A 19862-nucleotide genomic window follows, 5' to 3' on the forward strand; every position below is an offset into this window, starting at 1 on the left:
CCTGCTCTGTGCGTGACAGGGGGGAGCTCCCCAACCCCCAAGAGAGGGGCCTGCTCTGTGCGTGACAGGAGGCAGCGCCCCAACCCCCTGATTGGCCCTGCAGGGTACGGAGCCCCAACCCCCCTGATGGGCCCTACTCTGTGCGTGACAGGGTATGGAGCCCCAACCCCCTGATGGGCCCTGCTCTGTGTGTGACAGGGGGCAGCGCCCCCACCCCCTGATTGGCCCTGCAGGGAACGGAGACCCAACCCCCCTGATGGGCCCTGCTCTGTGCGTGACAGGGGGCAGCGCCCCAACCCCCTGATTGGCCCTGCTCTGTGCATCACAGGGGGTGGTGCCGCAACCTCCCCATTGAACCTGCCTTGAGTGTGATAGGGGGTGGTGCCCCAACCCCCCAATCAGCCCTACCCTGAGCGTGACTGAGGGTGGCATCGCAACCTCCCAATCCGCCCTGCTCTGTGCATGACAGGGGGCGGCGCCCCAACTCCCCAATCAGCCCTGCTGTGAGCCCGACCAGGGGCTGCACCTAGGGATTGGGCCTGCCCTCTGCCACCCAGGAGCAGGCCTAAGCCAGCAGTTCATTATCTCCCGAGGGGTCCCAGACTGCGAGAGAGCACAGGCTGGGCTGAGGGACCCCCCCTTCCCCCCCGAGTGCACAAATTTTTGTGCACCGGGCCTCTAGTGTATATATAAAAGCCTAATATGCAAAGTGTCCCCTTGGGAGTTCCACCATTCCCAGGAGTTCAGTTGCTTGCTATGATGTCATCTGATCATCAGGGGGCGGCACAGAATGAAGGAAGGTCCCAGCCGGCAGCCGGGAAAGGGAGGCCCTGGACGGCAGCCGGCAGCGGCTAGGAACCCTACCTGTGCATGAATTTCATGCACTGGGCCTCTAGTTACAAATAAAGTCCTCTAACCACTGAAAAGATAATGCATTTAACACAATTCAGCTTTAAATGAACTCTATTTAAATTAACCACACTATAATAATCTTATACAGGGACTAATTGATATGAGTTGGAATTTTTACATGTTCATTTGACCAAAAAAAAGCTGTTGAATGCCTAATAATTTCTATATAGTCAGGCAGAAGAAGGGAGTAAAAACTATTAAATCATTTCCTCCTGGTCAAAGGGATCATATAAAAGTATACAGCAATTAACTCTTGCTGAACATATGAACCAGATGTGGAGTTTTTAAGTAATACTGCTTCCCAGAGCTGACCTCAGAACAATAACATCAGAATTTCTGGAGGTAGTTTTCTGGCACTGGTAGTTTTTAAAACTCTCCCAGTAATGAGAACCACTAATTCAACACTGATCTCAAAATCATCCATACTCATTTACTTCATTGCCATTTCCTGGTTTTCTTATGCTTCAAATTATTTGATGCTAAATTTTAACATGATGATGTTGAGACCACAAATGCTTTAGCTTATGCTGATAAATTAATAACATTGGGTGTGGGAGTGTTGTGGTTTTTTTTGTTTGTTTGTTTGTTTGTTTTTTTGCTGTTGCTGCTTAAATAACGCTTCTTCTGCTACATCTGTTTGGCTGAGGAACATCCTGAGATTGTAGGATAAGCTGTTTTTTAAAAAGTTACTATTTATAACTACTCAGCTATGTGAATCAGGATTTTCACATTACAACCAAAAGAAAATAAAGAATAAATTGGATACCAAGATTCTATGGCCTTAATTCTTAATACCAAAACACTCCATTTTCACTGACTTTGAGCAAATGCTATAAATCTGCACTGAGTAAGTCTTATTAATGAAACTCTCAAACTATGCAAGGATTTCTTCTGTCACAACTTCAACAGCATTTAAGCTCCACTTGAATATCTCCTAAAATGAGGGCTCACTTACTATGTGTTAGGTATCTATTTCTGATATATGGCAGAAACATTTTAAAAATCCTTTTCTATACTAATTGCAAATCTGCTTCTCTATACTTGCAAATTGCAGGTCCAAGATTCACCAATAAAGTGTCATAAAATAAATTCTATGCTATATCAGGCTTTCAAATATTTGAAGAGTTATTACATCTCATATTATCTTTTCTAGGCAACCCTCATTCATCCTACCATATTCACCAAAACCAATACAATTTCCTAAAATGTATGTACAAAGTAAATGTTGTTTGCTAATACAACACTATTGCAGCACTGTTAAAAACTTTTAAAATTCATATAATGGACATAAAATGAAATGTAAATAAAATCAACACCGCCAACTCCATAGTGGAGAGTACTTTCATTGTAACCCTGGAAACACTCCATATGAAGCTAATCCTGCTTCTGGTTGAATCTAAATTCTGCTGGCCTTAAATTTCTTGTCTCACATCTTTCTAGTGACAAAGAGTGGTCTTTGCTAACAAAAGGTAGAGTCCAGGACAGGGCTGTAAAAACTGGAAATGAACCTAAAGGAATTATGGCAAAGAAAGTATATATAAGACAAACAGTAATGGAGGATGTTTTCTTAATCCAATAACTAACTACTATCTTTAAAATAAAATTAGAACATTATTCTGAAATTACCAACATAAGAAATTTAAGTTAATTTTTGTTTCCCTAATCTCAGATTCATAAGCACAATTCAAACATGGTAGATGTCAATAAGAACATAAAATCTTGAACATATCAGAATATTTGTTTAACCATGTATTTGTAGTGGTTACTTGGAGAACAAAAGAACAAACTTTTAATGCCACTTACCAGTAAGTAGTACTACTGCATGTTCTCCTAACCAGAAGCACAGTGTAACTTTTCATTAACACTTCCCATCTCTACATTACTATATACTACTGCTGTATTCTATATAATGAGAGACAACAGCATACTCAATGGCAATTACCAATCAAGAGCCACATAAATATGAGCTGCTTTTAAAATGAGCATACATTACACTGAGATTCAACAGGAAGTTTCTGTTTAAACACAACTTATACTTTAATATCAAACCAAATTCACAAATATTAGAAATTTTCAATGTTCAATATACTGTTATCTTTTAACCTTTTAAAATGTTAAGGAAAGCAGTTTTCTTTCTGGATTATTTATTTTTTATAGATCTGTGAAACAACAGTCCTCATAAAAACAAAATACTTTCTAGGAGCTAATGGAATGTCCAAACATTTACTCAATCCTGAACCTTAAAAATCTTTCAAGAAACGTTTTCTCTTAATTTTCACTCAAGAAACAAAGTGAAAAAGCAAGTTTGAAAATGTACAAATATTTAATGACTTATAAGTGATCAAATGTTTAATGGTCTCAATTATGCAACCTTAAATATTTCAATGAACCCTTAAGCCAAGAAGGCATAACTCTTTTACATTAATATTTAAAATTCAACTACTACATAAAATATTCTTGAAGGAACTGACTTAAGTAGCTCATTTAAAAGGGAGGTAAAATAAAAGGTGTCATTGATGTTATACAGAATATTTACTCACTCTTGCCTTCAACTTCAGGTTCCTCTAATCCGGTTTGCCTGGGGGCTACATTAATTTCATCAGGTGATTGCAATGTTTCCACAGTGTCAGGTGCCCCAATTACATCATCAATAGTTGTTTCCAATAAGGCTGGACTATCTAGCAAATCAATATTCGGAGGCAAGCTGTAAAGGTATCAGAAAACTTATTTAGACCAAGAAATTTATTATGAAAAGAATTTAAAATACTAAGAAAAAATCTTTATTGGAAAAAAATTCATGTAAGAGTTTATATTCCAACTAGTTTATTCATCTGTCAAAACATTTTGGGTAGACTTTTCTATCAGCCAGGATGGAGTAAATGGCACTGGATTTAACGTCCTACTTGAAATAACTTAACAAGGGGAAAAACTGTTTTCAAGACATCAGACATCAGAAAGCAAAGGACAGTGACTCTGAAATTCGGGAAACAAAGAAGGTGAGCCCTACAGTTGCCTTGAGAGAATTTCCGTGCCATGGCGCAGTGGGTGCAATGAGGCACAGCCCAGAGGGATGCCCCTCGTCTCTTCTCAATAAGTAAGATGGGGCTGGGAGTCCAGGGAGACCACGGCAGCTAAGTTCGCAGGACAGGGTACCAGACAGGAGAGAGCAGCACTTCAAGGAGGGAATGAATCCTGGAGATGTGCAGAAGGTCCCCCTCTCAGGTATTCAGCAAGTGCTGGTCAGAGAATGCATGTGAGGAAACTCTCTGAGGCTAGAAAAGAACTATCCAGAAGGATTTCCTCCCTCCCTCCGTTTGGCTGGGGAAAGTACTAGTGGCACTCATACTGGATCAGAGTTCCTGTTTCCATAGACTAAAAACTCATAATTCACAGGGCACTGAGTATTTAGGAAGGTCTTGCTTCAATCATGGAAAATAATTAACTCAGACTAAGCATGGCAATAGGCCCACCTAACCCAAAAAATCAAACTGTTTCTAAGTAATTTAACTACATCCCAAAACAAAGTTCAAGAAGTTTTAGAGAAATATAGAATTATCTAGCATCAGGTAGGAAAGTTAAATTTGTTAGGTGAAGAACTTGGTAAATTGTCAGACATCCACTCAAAGATGACCAGGAATGCAAACACATCCCATGTTAAAGAGAATAATCAACCAATAGAAAATGATGTTAGAATTAACAGAGAAATTCATTAAATAGTTATTATATGTATTCCATATAATCAAAAAAGTTAAGCAAAGACATGGAAGATATAAAAAAGACTCAAATCAAACTTCTAGAGATGAAAACTACAATATCGAAAATGTAAAATATATTAGATGGGATTGACAACAGATGATAAGTTAGATAAGACACTAAACTAAAGGCGTAGCAACAGAAACTATCCAAAATAAAACACACAGAGATCAAGAATCCCCCAAAATGAAAAGAATAACATTTAGCTGTGGGACAACTTCAAGTAGCCTACTGTATGGATAACTGGAGTTCCAAAGTGGGGGTGGGACAGGACAAATGTTTAAAGAAATAGCTGCCTAAGTTTATCAAGATTTAATGAAAACTATTAGCCCACAGATGCCAGGGCTCCTCACACAGGGCACACCTTGCTGGGGCTGACCAGCAGACCCTGAGCAACGGATGAATGGATTACCTTGACAGTTTCACTGTGAAAGAGAGGCTAAGGGATGGCCTGGCCAAAGTGACCAGGCAGCCTCGATTGCCTGCCTCATTAGGCTTTTATCGGATTTTTTATCTTTAGATACAATCAGGGTGAGTAATTTTGGGAGGACACATGTGTTTACATTGCACTCTAGGAAAGGGCATCCGGGAATTAAGCATAAGGATTCCAATAAACACCTGGGGGTCTGCATATGCACAGACTTGTTTGGAAAGGTCAAGGAATAATTAGGGGCCCCACCGTCCACACTCCCCTAAGTCTCCCCTAAGTGGGAATTCCAATAAACAGGTCAGGCGACCTTCCACACACTTCCCTTTTCTTGGAATATCCTCCCTACAAGCTTTCCAACCAAGTCTCATGCTTCCCCACACACAGATCCAAGAATCTCAACAAACCCTAAAGACAAGAATATGAAGAAAACTACACCAAAGCATATCACAATCAAACTACTTAAAACTAATGATAAAAAGAAAATCTTAAAAACAGCCCAAAATATTATGTGTTCAAATAAAGATATTAATGACAGCTGATTTCTCATCAGAAACAATACAAAATAGAGGACAGTGGAGGAACATCTTAAAAGCACTGAAAGAAGAAAGAGAGAAGACAAGATGGTGGCGGAACAGGCAGACGCGTCCCAAGGCTTGTCCCGGAGCAAATAGAATGAGCAGCTGAAACTAAGAACACCCACCCCGAATAGACGAAGTATACTCAGCTGGTGAGACAGTTTGCAGCCGGGAAGGGCAGAGTTCCCCTGGAAAGATAAAAACCAGGGATCTGGGCAGGAAAGTTTGCCAGACCTCCGAGCCCAGAGGGTCAGAGGGAGACCGCGAGGCACACAGCCGCGTCTCTTGGGACAGGCACAACCCCTGACTGTAGAAAGGAGATCGCGGGACTGTTGGTGCCGGGGGATTTGAGATCTGGGTTCCATAACTACGGAGGACTGAGCCTAAAGGGAGCAGCCTGAAGCGCTGACCAGACCATGCAGTGCCGGTAAGAGAGGAGCTTACAGTTTCTGCGTTTCTGCGGCCGGCGTTTGTTTGTTTGTTTTCACTGAACCCTGTTCATAGGACATTTCGGATACAGACACTCACCCGTGCTGAAGAGTGGGAGAAGGTGCTGACGAGTGGAATCTGGGAGAGGCTGGGAAGAGAAGGGGGTTCAGGAGAGGTGGCAGCAAATTGAGTGCTGAGTCACCCCAGAGCCCAGGACTTGGGCAGCCATTTTCTCCTGAGGATATAACTACAGGCCCCAGGCAAGGAATACAGCCACACCCAGATTCCACCCTGAATGGGTCGAAGGATTAAAATAATCTGATTAATCCCTGGGAGTTAACAGGGTCTGGCCTATAGAGGGGCTTTCAGTCCCAGCAACAACAACAACAACAACCAAAATCACAGACATTCCAGAAAACTGGGATCTTAAGCCAGCCAATGGAATGATATTTCAATTTTTCATTTTTATTTTTTTATTATTATTTTGTTAGCTTTTCTTTTTTTGCTTTTTTCTTTGTTGCTCTTTTTTTTCCTTCTTTTTTTCTTTTTTCTTTGTTCTCCTTTTTTTGTTTGTTGCTTTATTTCCTACTTCTTTTCACATTATTTTTTCAACCACGTGAGCAGCAGACACATGAGCAGCACGCTCTTGTCCAAGGAACATCAGCCTCGTGAGCAGCCTCATGTGGCCTGCCCCTGTCCAAGGAGCAGCAGCTGTGTGAACCGCCTGTTTCCCCGTCCAAGGAGCAGCAATCACGCGAGCAGTCCGACCTGTCCAAGGAGCAGCAGCCGCACGAGCAGTCTACCTACATCCGAGGAGCAGCAGCTGCGCACAGCCCACACCCTGCACTAGTCCGAGGAGCAACAGCTGCTCAAGCATCGTGCCCTCGTCCAAGTAGCAGCAGCCGCACGAGCAGCCTGCCCAACCCGAGGAACAGCAGCTGTGTGAGCAGCCCGCCCCCATCCGAGGAGCAGCAGCAGCCCACCCCGGTCCGAGGAGCAGCAGCCACACAAGCAGACCGCCCACGTCCGAAGAGCGGCAGCCCTGCGCAGCACGCACCAGTCCGAGGAGCAGAGCCACAACAGCCTGCACCTGTCCGACGAGCAGCAGCCAGGTGAGTGGCCCGTCCCCGTCCAAGGAGGAGCAGCCACGCGTGCAGCTCACTCCCGTCCAAAGAGCAGCAGCCGCGCAAGCAGCCCACCCCCGTACGAGGAGCAGCAGACTTGCAATCAACCTGTCCAAGTCCTAGGAGCAGTAGCTCCACAAGCAGCCCACCACATCAGAGGAACAACAGCAGCGTGCAGCCAGCCCCCATTCAAGGAACAGCAGCCACGTGAGCAGTCCGCCCCAGTTCAAGGAGTAGCAGCTGCGTGTGTAGCCCGCCCCCATCAAAGGAACAGCAGCCTTGTGATCAGCACACCCTCTGTCTGAGGAACAGCAGCTGGGTGTGAGGCCTCCCCACACCAGCCAGAGGAGCCACCATAGCTGTGAACAGCACCCACCAGAGGAGCTGCTGCCAACTGAGGAGCAGCTGCTACCACAACCACCCGAGGAGCAACCACAGCCCGAGGAGCCACTACCACCCAAGGAGCAGCCCCTGAAAGACTCAACAACTAGATATGTCGGTGAGATCAAACATGGGTAGACAAAGAAACCCCCAAAGGAAAGAAAAGGAGGACTCACCAGAAAAGCAGCTAAGAGAAACAGAAGCATGCAACATGACAGAAAAAGAATTCAGAATAAGGGTCCTAGAATGCATAAACCGGATGGAGGAAAAAATCAACAACTTATGCAAGAATCAAGAAGAAACGGATGAAAAAATCAACAACTTATGCAAGAATCAAGAAGAAAAGGATGAAAAGCACTGAAAGAAAAACTCTCAACCAATATTTTATAGCCAGCAAAATAAAGCTTTAAAAAGCAAAGAAAAAGCTAGGTATACAGCAAAAAGAAAACACATTTGCACAAAAAGGTACACATAAATGTTCATAGCAGCATTATTCATAAGAGCCAAAAGTGAAAACAGCACAAATACCCATCAACTGAGGCAAGGATAAATAAAATGTGATATACCATAGAGTAAAACACTAATCAACAATAAATGGAGTGAAGTGCTGATATATGCTGTGACATGGATGACCCTTGAAAACATGATAAAGAAATCAGACACAAAATACCACATATTGTCTGAGTACATTTATATGAAATGTCCAGACTTGGCAAATCCATAAAGACAGAGAGTGGATTTGTGGTTGCCAAGAGCTGGAGGAGGGGTCAGGGAGGAATGGGGTGGTGTTTTACTGCTGTGGTGTAAGGTCTAAAATTAAGTGTTACCTTGACATCCCTGCCTTACAAGACCCCAAAGGACTAATCACAAGTGCCCTTGCTCTCACCAGATATGCCCTCCCCCAATTCATTGGAAAAAGTTCCCCATCCAGCCAGATCTGATATCAACTGTACCACCTGCATTCTACCAGGTTCTTTTTTTTTTTAATATATTTTATTGATTTTTTACAGAGCGGAAGGGAGAGGGATAGAGAGTTAGAAACATCAACCAGCTGCCTCCTGCACACCTCCTACTGGGGATGTGCCCGCAACCAAGGTATATGCCCTTGACCGGAATCGAACCTCGGACCCTTCAGTCCGCAGGCCGACGCTCTACCCACCGAGCCAAACCGGTTTTGGCTCTACCAGGTTCTTAACCTAAAAAATGTCACTCCCCTGACAGCCAAAATTATTCAAACAGGCCAATCACATCCTCTGGTGGGAACCAAGGGTCACCTCATCCTCATGTCATTACAAAGCTTGCCTCGCACAGCCCATGTTTATTCACTTTGCTCCCAGGAGCAACACTCCTATGGCCCTGTATGTTATGCAGTTTCCTCCTCCCTTGAGCTATGAGTATTTGTGACCAGTAAATTGCTGTCTGTCTCATCTGTCCAGTGTTGGGTGTTGTGTGTTGGACCCTCACCAAAAGAATGAACAGGAGGTAATCAAAACAACTGCTAATGAGTTTGGAATTTCCTTTGGGGTGGGGGTGAATAAAAATGTCCTAAAATAAAATTGTGATAAAGGTTGCCCAATCCTATGAATGTACTAAAAACATTGAATTGTCCTCTTTAAATGGGTGAACGATATGGTATGTAAATTACATCTTAAAGCAGTAAAAACAAAAGACAAAATAAAAACATTGCCATTCATATAAAATAATTCATAACCAAAAGACATGCACGAAAAAAATGTTAAAGAATGACCTACAGGCAGAAGTAAAATGAACAATGTATTATGGGGTTTATAACATATATAAAAGTAAAATGCTTGACAAATGATAGTAAAGAAGCTGGGAGAGGAGAAATGGAAGTACACTACTCTAAGGTTCTTACACTATACATGAAATGGTATAATGGCCCTTGAAAGTAGACTGTTATAAGTTAAAGTTGTACATGCAAAAGCAACCATTAAAACAAAGCAAGAGTTATAGCTAAGAAGTGAAAAAAGGACATACATAGAATTTAAATATATATATACATATATATATATATATATGTGTATATATATATATATGTGTATATATATATGTATGTGTATGTGTATATATATATATATATATTATTGATTTCAGAGAGGAAGGGAGAGGGATAGAAACATCAATGATGAGAGAGAATCACTGATTGGCTGCCTCCTGCACACCCCACACTGGGGACTGAGCCCACAACCCCGGGCATGTGCCCTGACTGGGAATCAAACCATGACCCTCTGGTTCATAGGTTGGGCCCATGGTCAGGGACAGAGAAACATGCAAAAAAAAAAAAATTCCTGGTCAGGGCACACACACGGGAGGATACCAATTGATGTTTCTCTCTCACATTGATGTTTCTCTCTCTCTCCCTCCACCCCGTTCTTCTCAATCACTGAGCCATGCTGGCCGGGCCATATATAGAATTTTTAAAAACACCTGATTAATGAAGAAGACAGAAAGCGAGAAAGACAGGAATAGGAAACATCTGGGAAAAACAAAAATAAATGATAGACTCAAATTTAATCATATTAGTAATCATATTAAATGGAAATGGCCTAAACATACCAATTTTTAAATACAAAGGTTGTCAGTTAAAATTAAAAAAGAAAAATCCAATTATATACTGCCTACATAAAACATAATTTAAATATAAAAAACAGAGATTAAAAATGAAGAATATAAAAGATATTCCATGCTGACAGTAGTCAGGAAAAGCTAAAGTGAATATATTGATATCAAAGCAGAGTTCAGAACAGAACTTAAAATGAAGATGATCATTTCATGAGAAAAAAGGGGTAATTTAATTAGGAAAACATAACAATCCTAAATATTTAGGAACTTAATGACAGAGTTTCAAAATACATGAAGCCAAAACTGAAAAGAGTAATAGGCAAATCAATAATTATGGTTGAAGATTTAAACACTCCTTTCTGAATAATTGACCGAACAAGCAGGATGTATTGGCCTTGAACAACAGAGACATCTGAAGGGGGGATATTAGCACCGGATGTGGCACAGGGGGAGAAGAGAGATGGAAGCTGCACCCAGCCCACACTTGCTGCAGCCCCAGCAGATGCAATAGTAATGAAGGGCTGGGGTACAGTCCCAACGGGGAAGACCAGATTGGAGGGCAAGACAGCAATCCATCCTGGATGGCTGGTACACATTGAGGTTGGGCCCACGGTCAGAGGTAGAGAAACGTGCAAAAAAAATTGCAGCCTCCAGCCCCAGCTGGGTTGCTCAGTTGGCTGAAGTGTCATCTGATGTACCAAAAAAGTTTCAGGTGTGATTCCTGGTCAGGGCACATATCTCGGTTGAGGATTCGATCCCCCATGGGGGCATACACACACAGGAGGCTGCCAATTGAGGTTCCTTTCTCACATTGATGTCTCTCTCTCCCTCCACCCCCTTCTTCTCACTCTAAAAAGATCAATAAACATATCCTTGGGTGAGGATTTAAAAACAAAGTTGCAGCACTCAAAAGCAGCCAGCGTGGAACACAGGACTCACAGCTGGGGAATCCGCCCACTCCATCCCCCTTGGCACTCTGGGCAACAAAATCCTCTCTGGGCAGGTTGTGAACGGACTGAAAAAAACCTCTCCAGCATAAGTGATCTGTACTCACTGCAGCCAAACCCACAAGGAAGGGAAGAACCAGGGACACCTGAACTCACTTCCCCCCACCCCCACCCACTGCTGCACATCCTAGTAGTAGCAGGTGGGTCAACTCAGAGCATCTGGCTTCAGGAAGGTGGCACCAGGAAAACACAGGAAATGCATAGCCACCCCTTCCAATCCATGGATCCATGGAGGTGGTGCCCTGAGACAGAGGTGCCCAGGTCCGAAAGCGGACGCCCACCTGCTGGGGAATACTGAGTGTTTTCCACAGCTGAGGCGATAGATCCTTGAAGCCCCACCTTCTAGAAAACAAGAATAAGACCTCTATTTCACCAACTAAAATTCTTTTTAAAAGGCAGCTTCCCCCTCCCACCACCACCAAATGTCATGCAGAGAAAAAAACCCATCAAGTACAATGAATAGCCAAGTAACAAGGGAAATCAGAAAGAAAATTAAAATCTCCAGAAAATAAACTGAAAGCAATGGAAATATGTTATTTAAATGACAGAACTCAATATTGCAGTTATGAAAAAACTCAATGAGATACAAGAAAATTCAGAAAGGAAATTCAATGAACTAAGAAATAAAGTTAACGAACAAAAGAGATTGAAACTTTAAGAAAGAACCTTCTGTACAGCAAAAGAAACCATCAACAAAACAACAAGGAAGCCCACTGCATGGGAGAAAATATTTGCCAATGTTATCACCAATAAGGGTTTAATCTCCAACAGTTACAGGGAACTCATACAACTTAACAAAAGGAAGATTAACAACCCAATTAAAAAATGGGCAATGGACCTAAATAGATACTTTTTGAAAGAGGGCATAAGGAAGGCCAAGAGACATATGAAAAGATGCTCAAAGTGACTAATCATCCGAGAGATGCCAATCAAAACGACAATGAGGTACCATCTCACACTTGTCAGAATGGCTATCATCAACAAATCAACAAACAAGTGCTGGTGAGGATTCGAGGAAAAAGGAACCCTTGTGCACTGCTGATGGGAATGCAGACTGGTGCAGCCACTGTGGAGAACAGTATGGAGTTTCCTCAAAAAACTAAAAATGGGACTCCCATTTGACCCAGTGATCCCACTTCTAGGAATATATCCCAAGAAACTAGAAACACTAATCAGAAAGGATACATGCACCTCTATGTTCATAGCAGCACAATTTACCATAGCTAAGATTTGGAAACAGCCTAAGTGCCCATCAGCAGATGAGTGGATTAAAAAACTGTGGTACATCTACACAATGGAATACTATGCTGCGGTAAAAAAGAAGGAATTCTTACCATTTGCAATAGCATGGATGGAACTGGACAGCATTATGCTAAGTGAAATAAGCCAGTCAGAGAAAGGTAAGTATCACATGATCTCACTCATCTTGGAATATAATGAACAAAATAAACTGATGAACAAAAACAGATCCAGAGACAGAGAAGCATCAATCAGAACATCAAACTTCAGAGGGAAGGTGGGGGAGGATGGGAGTAAGGGGGAGAGATCAACCAAAGACTTGTATGCATGCATACTAATATAAGCCTAACCAATGGACACAGACACCAGAGGGGTGAGGGCATGAGTGAGGGGGTGGGGGGACCATAGGGGAGGGGATAAGAACACATATGTAATACCTTAATCAATAAAATAAAAAAAGAAAGAAAGAACCAAAACTAAATTCTGGAGCTGAAAAACTCAATAAAAGAGATGAAGAATAAACTAGCAAACTTAGGAAATAGAGCAGACCAGATGGAGGAAACCATTAGTGATAAAGAAGACAGAAATCTAGAAATGACTCACGTGGAAGAAGAGAGAGAATCAACAGTAAAAGAAAATCTCTAGGAGAATTATCTGACTTCGTTAGAAAGAGTGATATAAGAATAATGGGTGTATCAGAGGATGAAGAGCAGGAGAAGGGGACAGAAGGCCTATATAAACAAAAAAATGATGAAAACTTCCCAAACCTTTGGAAAGAACTGGATACTCGGATACAGGAAGTTAACAGAATAACTAATTATCTCAATCCTAAAAGGCTTTTTTCCAAGGCACATTATATTAAAACTGTCAAAAATTACCATCAAAGCAAGAATTCTCAAAGCAGCCAGGGAAGAGAAGATGATAACTAATAAAAATAAATTCCATTAGATTATCATATTTTTTAGCCGAAACTACAAGCCAAGAGAGAGTGAAATTAATTATTCAAATTATTGAAAGAGAAAAATCACCAGCCAAGAATAGATACTTATTTCCAGTCAAGATGGCAGCATAGATAAATGTGGTACTTGAATCCTTCCACAACCACATCAAAATTACAACTAAACTACTGAACAACCATCATTCAGAGCCACCTGAAACCTAGCTGAGAAGAAGTCCTATAAGAAGAAGCCACGTTGAGACTGGTGGCCACAAGGGATATTTTGGCTGTGGAGGTCTGCCTTGAGGAACGAGAGGTTCCAACCCCACACCAGACAGAAACACAGGGGGAAAAACAATGGAGACACAGAGCTACCAGAAAACTAACAATTAAATGGCTACAGGAAATCCTCATCTATAATAATGAAAGTGTAATATGCTAATTAGACCAGACGTCCTTCCAGACGTCCTTCTGGATGACCTTCTGGGCGATGTTGGGACTGCGAGGGAAGCCTGGGTCCCGGGTGCCAGAGGGAAGCTGGTGCCGGCAGCTGGGGGAAGGAAGGCCTACTGTTGCACAAATTTCGTGCATCAGGCCTCTAGTATATCAATAATTATGCTAAATGGAAATGGACTGAACTCACCAATTAAAAGACACAGAGTAGAGTGTTCAATCAAAAAACAAAACCCGACTATATGCTGCCTTCAGGAGACACATCTCAGCTGCAAGGACAAACACAGACTCAAGTGAAAGGGTGGAAAATGATACTTCAAATAAATGGCATCCAGAGAAAAGCAGGTTACTTATAGCTGACTTATAAATACAGCTGTACTATAGGTGACAAAATAGATTTCAAGATTACAAAACGTAACAAAAAACAAAGATAGACATTTCATAATGATGAAGGGGACAATATATCAAGAAGACCTACACTTGCCCTAACTGGTTTGCCTCAATGGATAAAGCGTCGGCCTGCAGACTCAAGGGTCCCAGGTTCGATTCCAGTCAAGGGCATGTACCTTCGTTGCAGGCACATCCCCAGTAGCGGGTGTGCAAGAGGCAACTGATCTCGATGTTTCTAACTCTCTATCCCTCTCCCTTCCTCTCTGCAAAAAATCAATAGAAATATATATTAAAAAAAGAAGACATACACTTATCAATACATATGCACCCAACCTGGGAGCACCAAAATATATAAAGCAACTCCTAACAGAACTAAAGGGAGAAAGTAACAAAAACACAATTATACCCCATTGATAGCTATAGATAAATCATCCAAACAGAAAATTAATAGGAAATATCAACCTTAATCGACAGATTAGACCAAACAGACATAATCAATATTTACAGAGCTTTTCACCCCAGGACACCAGAATATACATTCTTATTCTTCTCCAGTGCACATGGAACATTCTCAAGGATAGGCCATATACTGGGCACAAAATCAGCCTCAACAAATTAAAAAAAACTGAAATCATACCAAGCATATTCTCCTACCACAATGCTTTGAAGTTAAAAATCAACTGCAAAAGGGAAAAACTATAAACACGTGAAGACTAAGTAAACAACATGCTACTAAATGATGACTTGATCAAAAAAGAAATAAGAGATTAAAAGATACATAGAGATAAATGAGAATAATAACATGACATTAAAATTTGTGGGATATAGCAAAAGTGGCAATTAGAGGGAAGTTTATATCATTAAAGGCCTACCTCACAAAACAAGAAAAAATCGCAAATAATAACCTAACATATCAACTTAAAGAAGTATTAAAAGAACAAAGTCAGTAGACGGAAGAAAATAATAAAAATTAGAGCAGAATTAAATGAAATAGAGAATAAAAAGAAAACAGAAAACACCAACACGACAAACAGTTGGTTCTTTGAAAAGATTAATAAAATTGACAAATCTGGCTAGACTCACTAAAGAAAACAGAGAAAAGACTAAAAAAAAATCAGAAACAAAACATGAGAAGTTACAATGGAAACTAAGAAACACAAAGGACTATACAAGAATACTATGAATGGCTATGTGCCATCAAATTCCATAACCTAGAAGAAACAGACAAGTTCTTAGAAATATATAACCTTCCTAGACTGAATCACAAAGAACTGGAAAATCTAAATAGACCAATCAACAGTAAGGAAATTAAAATAGTCATCAAAAAACCTCCCAAAAATTAAAAGTCCAGGACCAGATGGCTTCAACTACTAAATTCTACCAAACATTCAAAGATTTAAAACCTATGCTTCTCAAACTCTACCAAAAAAATGAAGAAGAGGCAATACTTCCTAACTCATTTTATAAAGGCCATCATAACCCTGGTACCAAAACCTGGAAGGACACCACAAAAAAAGAAAATTAATACAGAAGCAAAAATCCTAAACAAAATACTAGCAAATCAAATACAGCAATACATAAAAAGGATTATATCACAATCGAGTGGGGTTCATTCCAGGGGCACAAGGATGGTTCAACATACTCAAATCAATCAATGAGATATACATTAATAAAATAAAATATAAAAATCATATAATCCTATCAATAGATGCAGAAAAAGCATTTGACAAGGTACAATATTAATTAAGGTACTCAAAAAACTGAATAGAGAAGGAAAGTACCTCAACATAATAAAGGTCATATATGACAAACCCTCAGCTAATATCATACTAAATGGTGAAAAACTGAAAGCTTTTTCTCTGAAATCAGGAGTAAAACAAGGATGCCCACTCTCACCACTGTTACTCAAAATAGTACTCCAAGTCCTAGCCAGAGCAATTAGGCAAGAGAAAAAAAAACCTACCAGAAACTATAAATAGAGTAAAGTTGCAGAACACAAAATCAACGTACAAAATCCACTGTGTTCATGTACACTAACAATGTACATTCAGAAAAAGAAATAAAAAACAATTCCTTTTATAATTACAACAAAAAGAATAAAATACCTATGAATAAACTTAATAAATGATATGAAGGACCTATACATTGAAAACTGTAAGACATTGTTGAAAGAAATTGAAGACAAAGAAATGGATATTCCATGTTCATGGATTGGAAGACTCAATATAGTTAAAATGGCCATATTACCCAAAGCAATACAGAGATTTAATGCAATCCCCATCAAAATCCCATTGGCATTACTTAAAGAAATAAAACCAAAAAAAAAAAATCATCAGATTTGTATATAACAAAAGACCCCAAATAGCCAAAGCAATCATGAGAAAAAAGAACAAAGCTGGCCTGGCTGGTGTTGCTCAGTGATCTATGAACCAGGAGGTCACGGTTCTATTCACAGTCAGGGCATATGCCCGGGTTGCAGGCTTGATCCCCAGTGTGGGCATGCAGCAGGCAGCCGATCAATGATTCTCTCTCTCTCTCTTTCTCTCCCCCTCTCCCTTCCTATCTGAAATCAATAAAAAAATGTATTTTTTTAAAAAGAACAAAGCTGGAGGTATTGCACTCCCTGATTTCAAATTATACTACAAAATTACAATAATCAAAACAGTATGGTATTGGCAGAAAAAAAACAACAGACACATACACCAATGGAACACAATTGAGAGACCAGAAATAAATCCAAATGTATATGGGCAACTAATTTTTGACAAAGGAGCCAAAAACATACAATGGGAAAAAGAGAGCACTTTCAATAAATGATGCTGGAAAATTGGAAAGCTAAATGCAAAAGAATGAAACAAGACTGCTATTTGACACCATATATAGAAATTAACTCAAAATGGGTCAAAGACCTAAATATACGTCCTGAAGCAATTAAATACTTAGAAGAAAACACCGGTTACTAAACCTTGGTCTCAGAGAGGATTTTATTAATTTGACCCCAAAGGCAAGGGAAGTAAAAGCAAAAATATATGAATGGGACAAGAATCATGATTTTGCTCATATATGGGATACTAGAGGCCTGGTGCATGGAATTCGTGCACGGGGGGGGGGGGGGGGGTTGGGGGAGGGAGGGTCCCTCAGCCCAGCCTGCACCCTCTCCAAACCGGGACCCCTTGGCGGATGTCCAACTGCCAGTTTAAGCCCGATCCCTAGATCCGCAAGTATCAGGCCTAAACAGGCAGTCAGAAATCCCTCTCCCAATCCGGGATGACTGGCTCCTAACCGCTCACCTGCCTACCTGCCTGATCGCCCCTAACCACCTCTGCCTGCCAGCCTGGTCACCCCTAACCACTCTGCCTGCCTGCCTGATCGCCCCTAACTGCTCTCCCCTGCTGGCCTGATCCCCCTCACTGCTCTCCCCTGCCAGTCTGATCATTCCTAATTGCCTCTGCCTTGGCTTTGCCACTGTGGCTTTGTCCAGAAGGATGTCCGGAAGATATCCGGTCTAATGAGCATATTACCCTTTTATTAGTATAGACAAAAACAGAAGCAACAAATGAACAAACAAACCTGATTGACACAGACAACAATTATGGTTATTACTAGAGGAGAAGGGTCTGGGGAGAGGTTGAAGAGGGTAAAAGGAGTCAAATATAAGATGAGGGAAGGAGACTAAACTTTGGATGATGAGCGCACAATGCAATATACAGATGATGCGTTATACTAGTGCACACTTGAAACTTATATAATCTTATTAACCAATGTTGCCCTAATAAATTTAATTTTTAAACACTTTAACCAAATTTGGAAACTAGAATGTAGTAATCTAGTTCAGTGAAGTTGCAGGATACAAAATCAATATATAAAAATATATAAAAAATCAATTGTATTTTCTATACACTAGTAATAAACAGGAAAATGAAGTGAGGAAAAGAATTACATTTAGAGACTCAATGCATTCCATTTTAACAATCTTTTAAAGAACAAGACTCTCAACTCAATTTATCTGTTGTGTGAAAGCTCAAAGGTTGTAGACATTTATTCTGTTGATCTAATATTGAGTTAGAACAAAGGAAAGGAATTGCCGTTGTTAAGAAGTTTCCATGCTTTCCTAGAGGAATGAAGGCCATACTTCTATTATATACCTGTGTATGGAACCCAAGTAAGAAAAATTTTTGAAAACTGTTAAAAGAGATAGTAAGAACAATGAAAGAGAATTTCTGTGCAAGTGAAAAATCTGTGTCCTAGTCCTGTCTCTGTAACCATCAGCTCTATCACTTAGGACAAGTCACTTTACCTTTACAAAATGTGTTCTACAGAGACCAAAGGATCCCACAGACATATGTGAGTAATTTAGCTCCAGGTATGGAAGAGGTGGTGAAGTTTCTTATGGACATTTATTTGGAATTCCCAGGTAGATATAATTCAAAGGGTTTCTAGGCTAAAACTCATTTGGAAACCACTGGAGTAAAGGCACTTAGAACACTTTTTATTTTTAACACCAAAAAAATCTAACGTAAAACCATCTCAACTCATTTTCACCCTTAGTATGAATCAGGGGCTTTTTTTTAAAAGATAACAACATCAAAAGAAGAGGTGTCCAGCTGGTGTTGCTCAGTGGTTGAGCATCAACCAATGAACCAGGAGATCACAGTTTGATTCCCAGTGAGGGCACATGCCTGGGTTGTGGCTCAATCCCCAGTGGGGGTCGATGATCCTCTCTCATCATTGATGTTTCTGTCTCTCCCTCTCTCTTCCTCTCTGAAATCAATAAAAATTTATATTTTTTAAAAGAAGTGGTGGTGATGATGGGGCAACCAGATGAAACTAAAGTGGCAGAACACTGGAATTTGTTGAAACTGGTTGATGAGCACATTGCGGTTCTCCTACGTTCTCTCTATAGTTTTTAATTTTTCATCATGAATTTAAAAAATAATAAATACCAATATTCTTGGACAAAACAGCGTGAGTACTGGTTGAAATATATCTCCTGTGGTCCTAACATGAATACATGACAGAAAATAGTTTTTTAAATTACATACCATGTTAATATGTTCAGGTTGCTATAACAGAAATACCATAGATTGGGTGGCTTATTAACAACAGAAATTTATTTCTCACAGTTCTGTAGGCTGGGAAGTCCAAGATCAGACGCCAGAAGACTTGGTGTCTGGTAAGAGCCCGCTTCCTAGTTCATAGGCGACTGTCTGTTTAGCTGTGTCCTGACATGGCAGACGGAGTGAGGGCTCTCCCTGGGGTTTCTTTTATGAGGGCACAAATCCCAGTTACAAGGAATTCTGTCTTCATGATCTAATCACCTCCCACAGGCCTGACCTCCAAACACTATCACATTGAGGATTAGATCTCAGCATATGAATCTGGGGGGGACACAAACATTCAGTGCATAGCATTCAAAAATAAGATAAAAAGTCATAAATCAGAAATGACATAGAAGCCCATATATAAAAGAACGTTGAATTCTCTCAGAATTTATGCTGAAGAACATGGTTTAAAATTACCCATGTTATGGGTGAACTGTATGTTTCCCCAAATTTCATATGTTGAAGTCCTAATATACAATACCTCAAGAATGTGATCTTATTTGGAAATAGGATGCTTGTAGATGTAGCTTAGGATAAGTTCACAATG

At 40.6% G+C, this 19862-nt stretch overlaps 1 protein-coding gene across 5 annotated transcripts in view; it reads right to left on the reverse strand.

Moving 5' to 3' along the window:
- The window catches only part of EPB41L5 (erythrocyte membrane protein band 4.1 like 5), a 165307-nt gene that overhangs the window by 36784 nt on the left and 108661 nt on the right, over nucleotides 1-19862 (reverse strand). For all 5 annotated transcript variants that reach the window (XM_023762502.1, XM_014464388.2, XM_023762501.1 and 2 more), the window contains one exon: nucleotides 3453-3616. In XM_023762502.1, the coding sequence (XP_023618270.1) occupies nucleotides 3453-3616 (164 nt within the window). The remainder of the gene's footprint in view (nucleotides 1-3452; nucleotides 3617-19862) is intronic.

The sequence above is a fragment of the Myotis lucifugus genome, unplaced genomic scaffold (genome assembly GCF_000147115.1).
Source record: "Myotis lucifugus unplaced genomic scaffold, Myoluc2.0 scaffold_247, whole genome shotgun sequence".
Taxonomy (NCBI): domain Eukaryota; kingdom Metazoa; phylum Chordata; class Mammalia; order Chiroptera; family Vespertilionidae; genus Myotis; species Myotis lucifugus.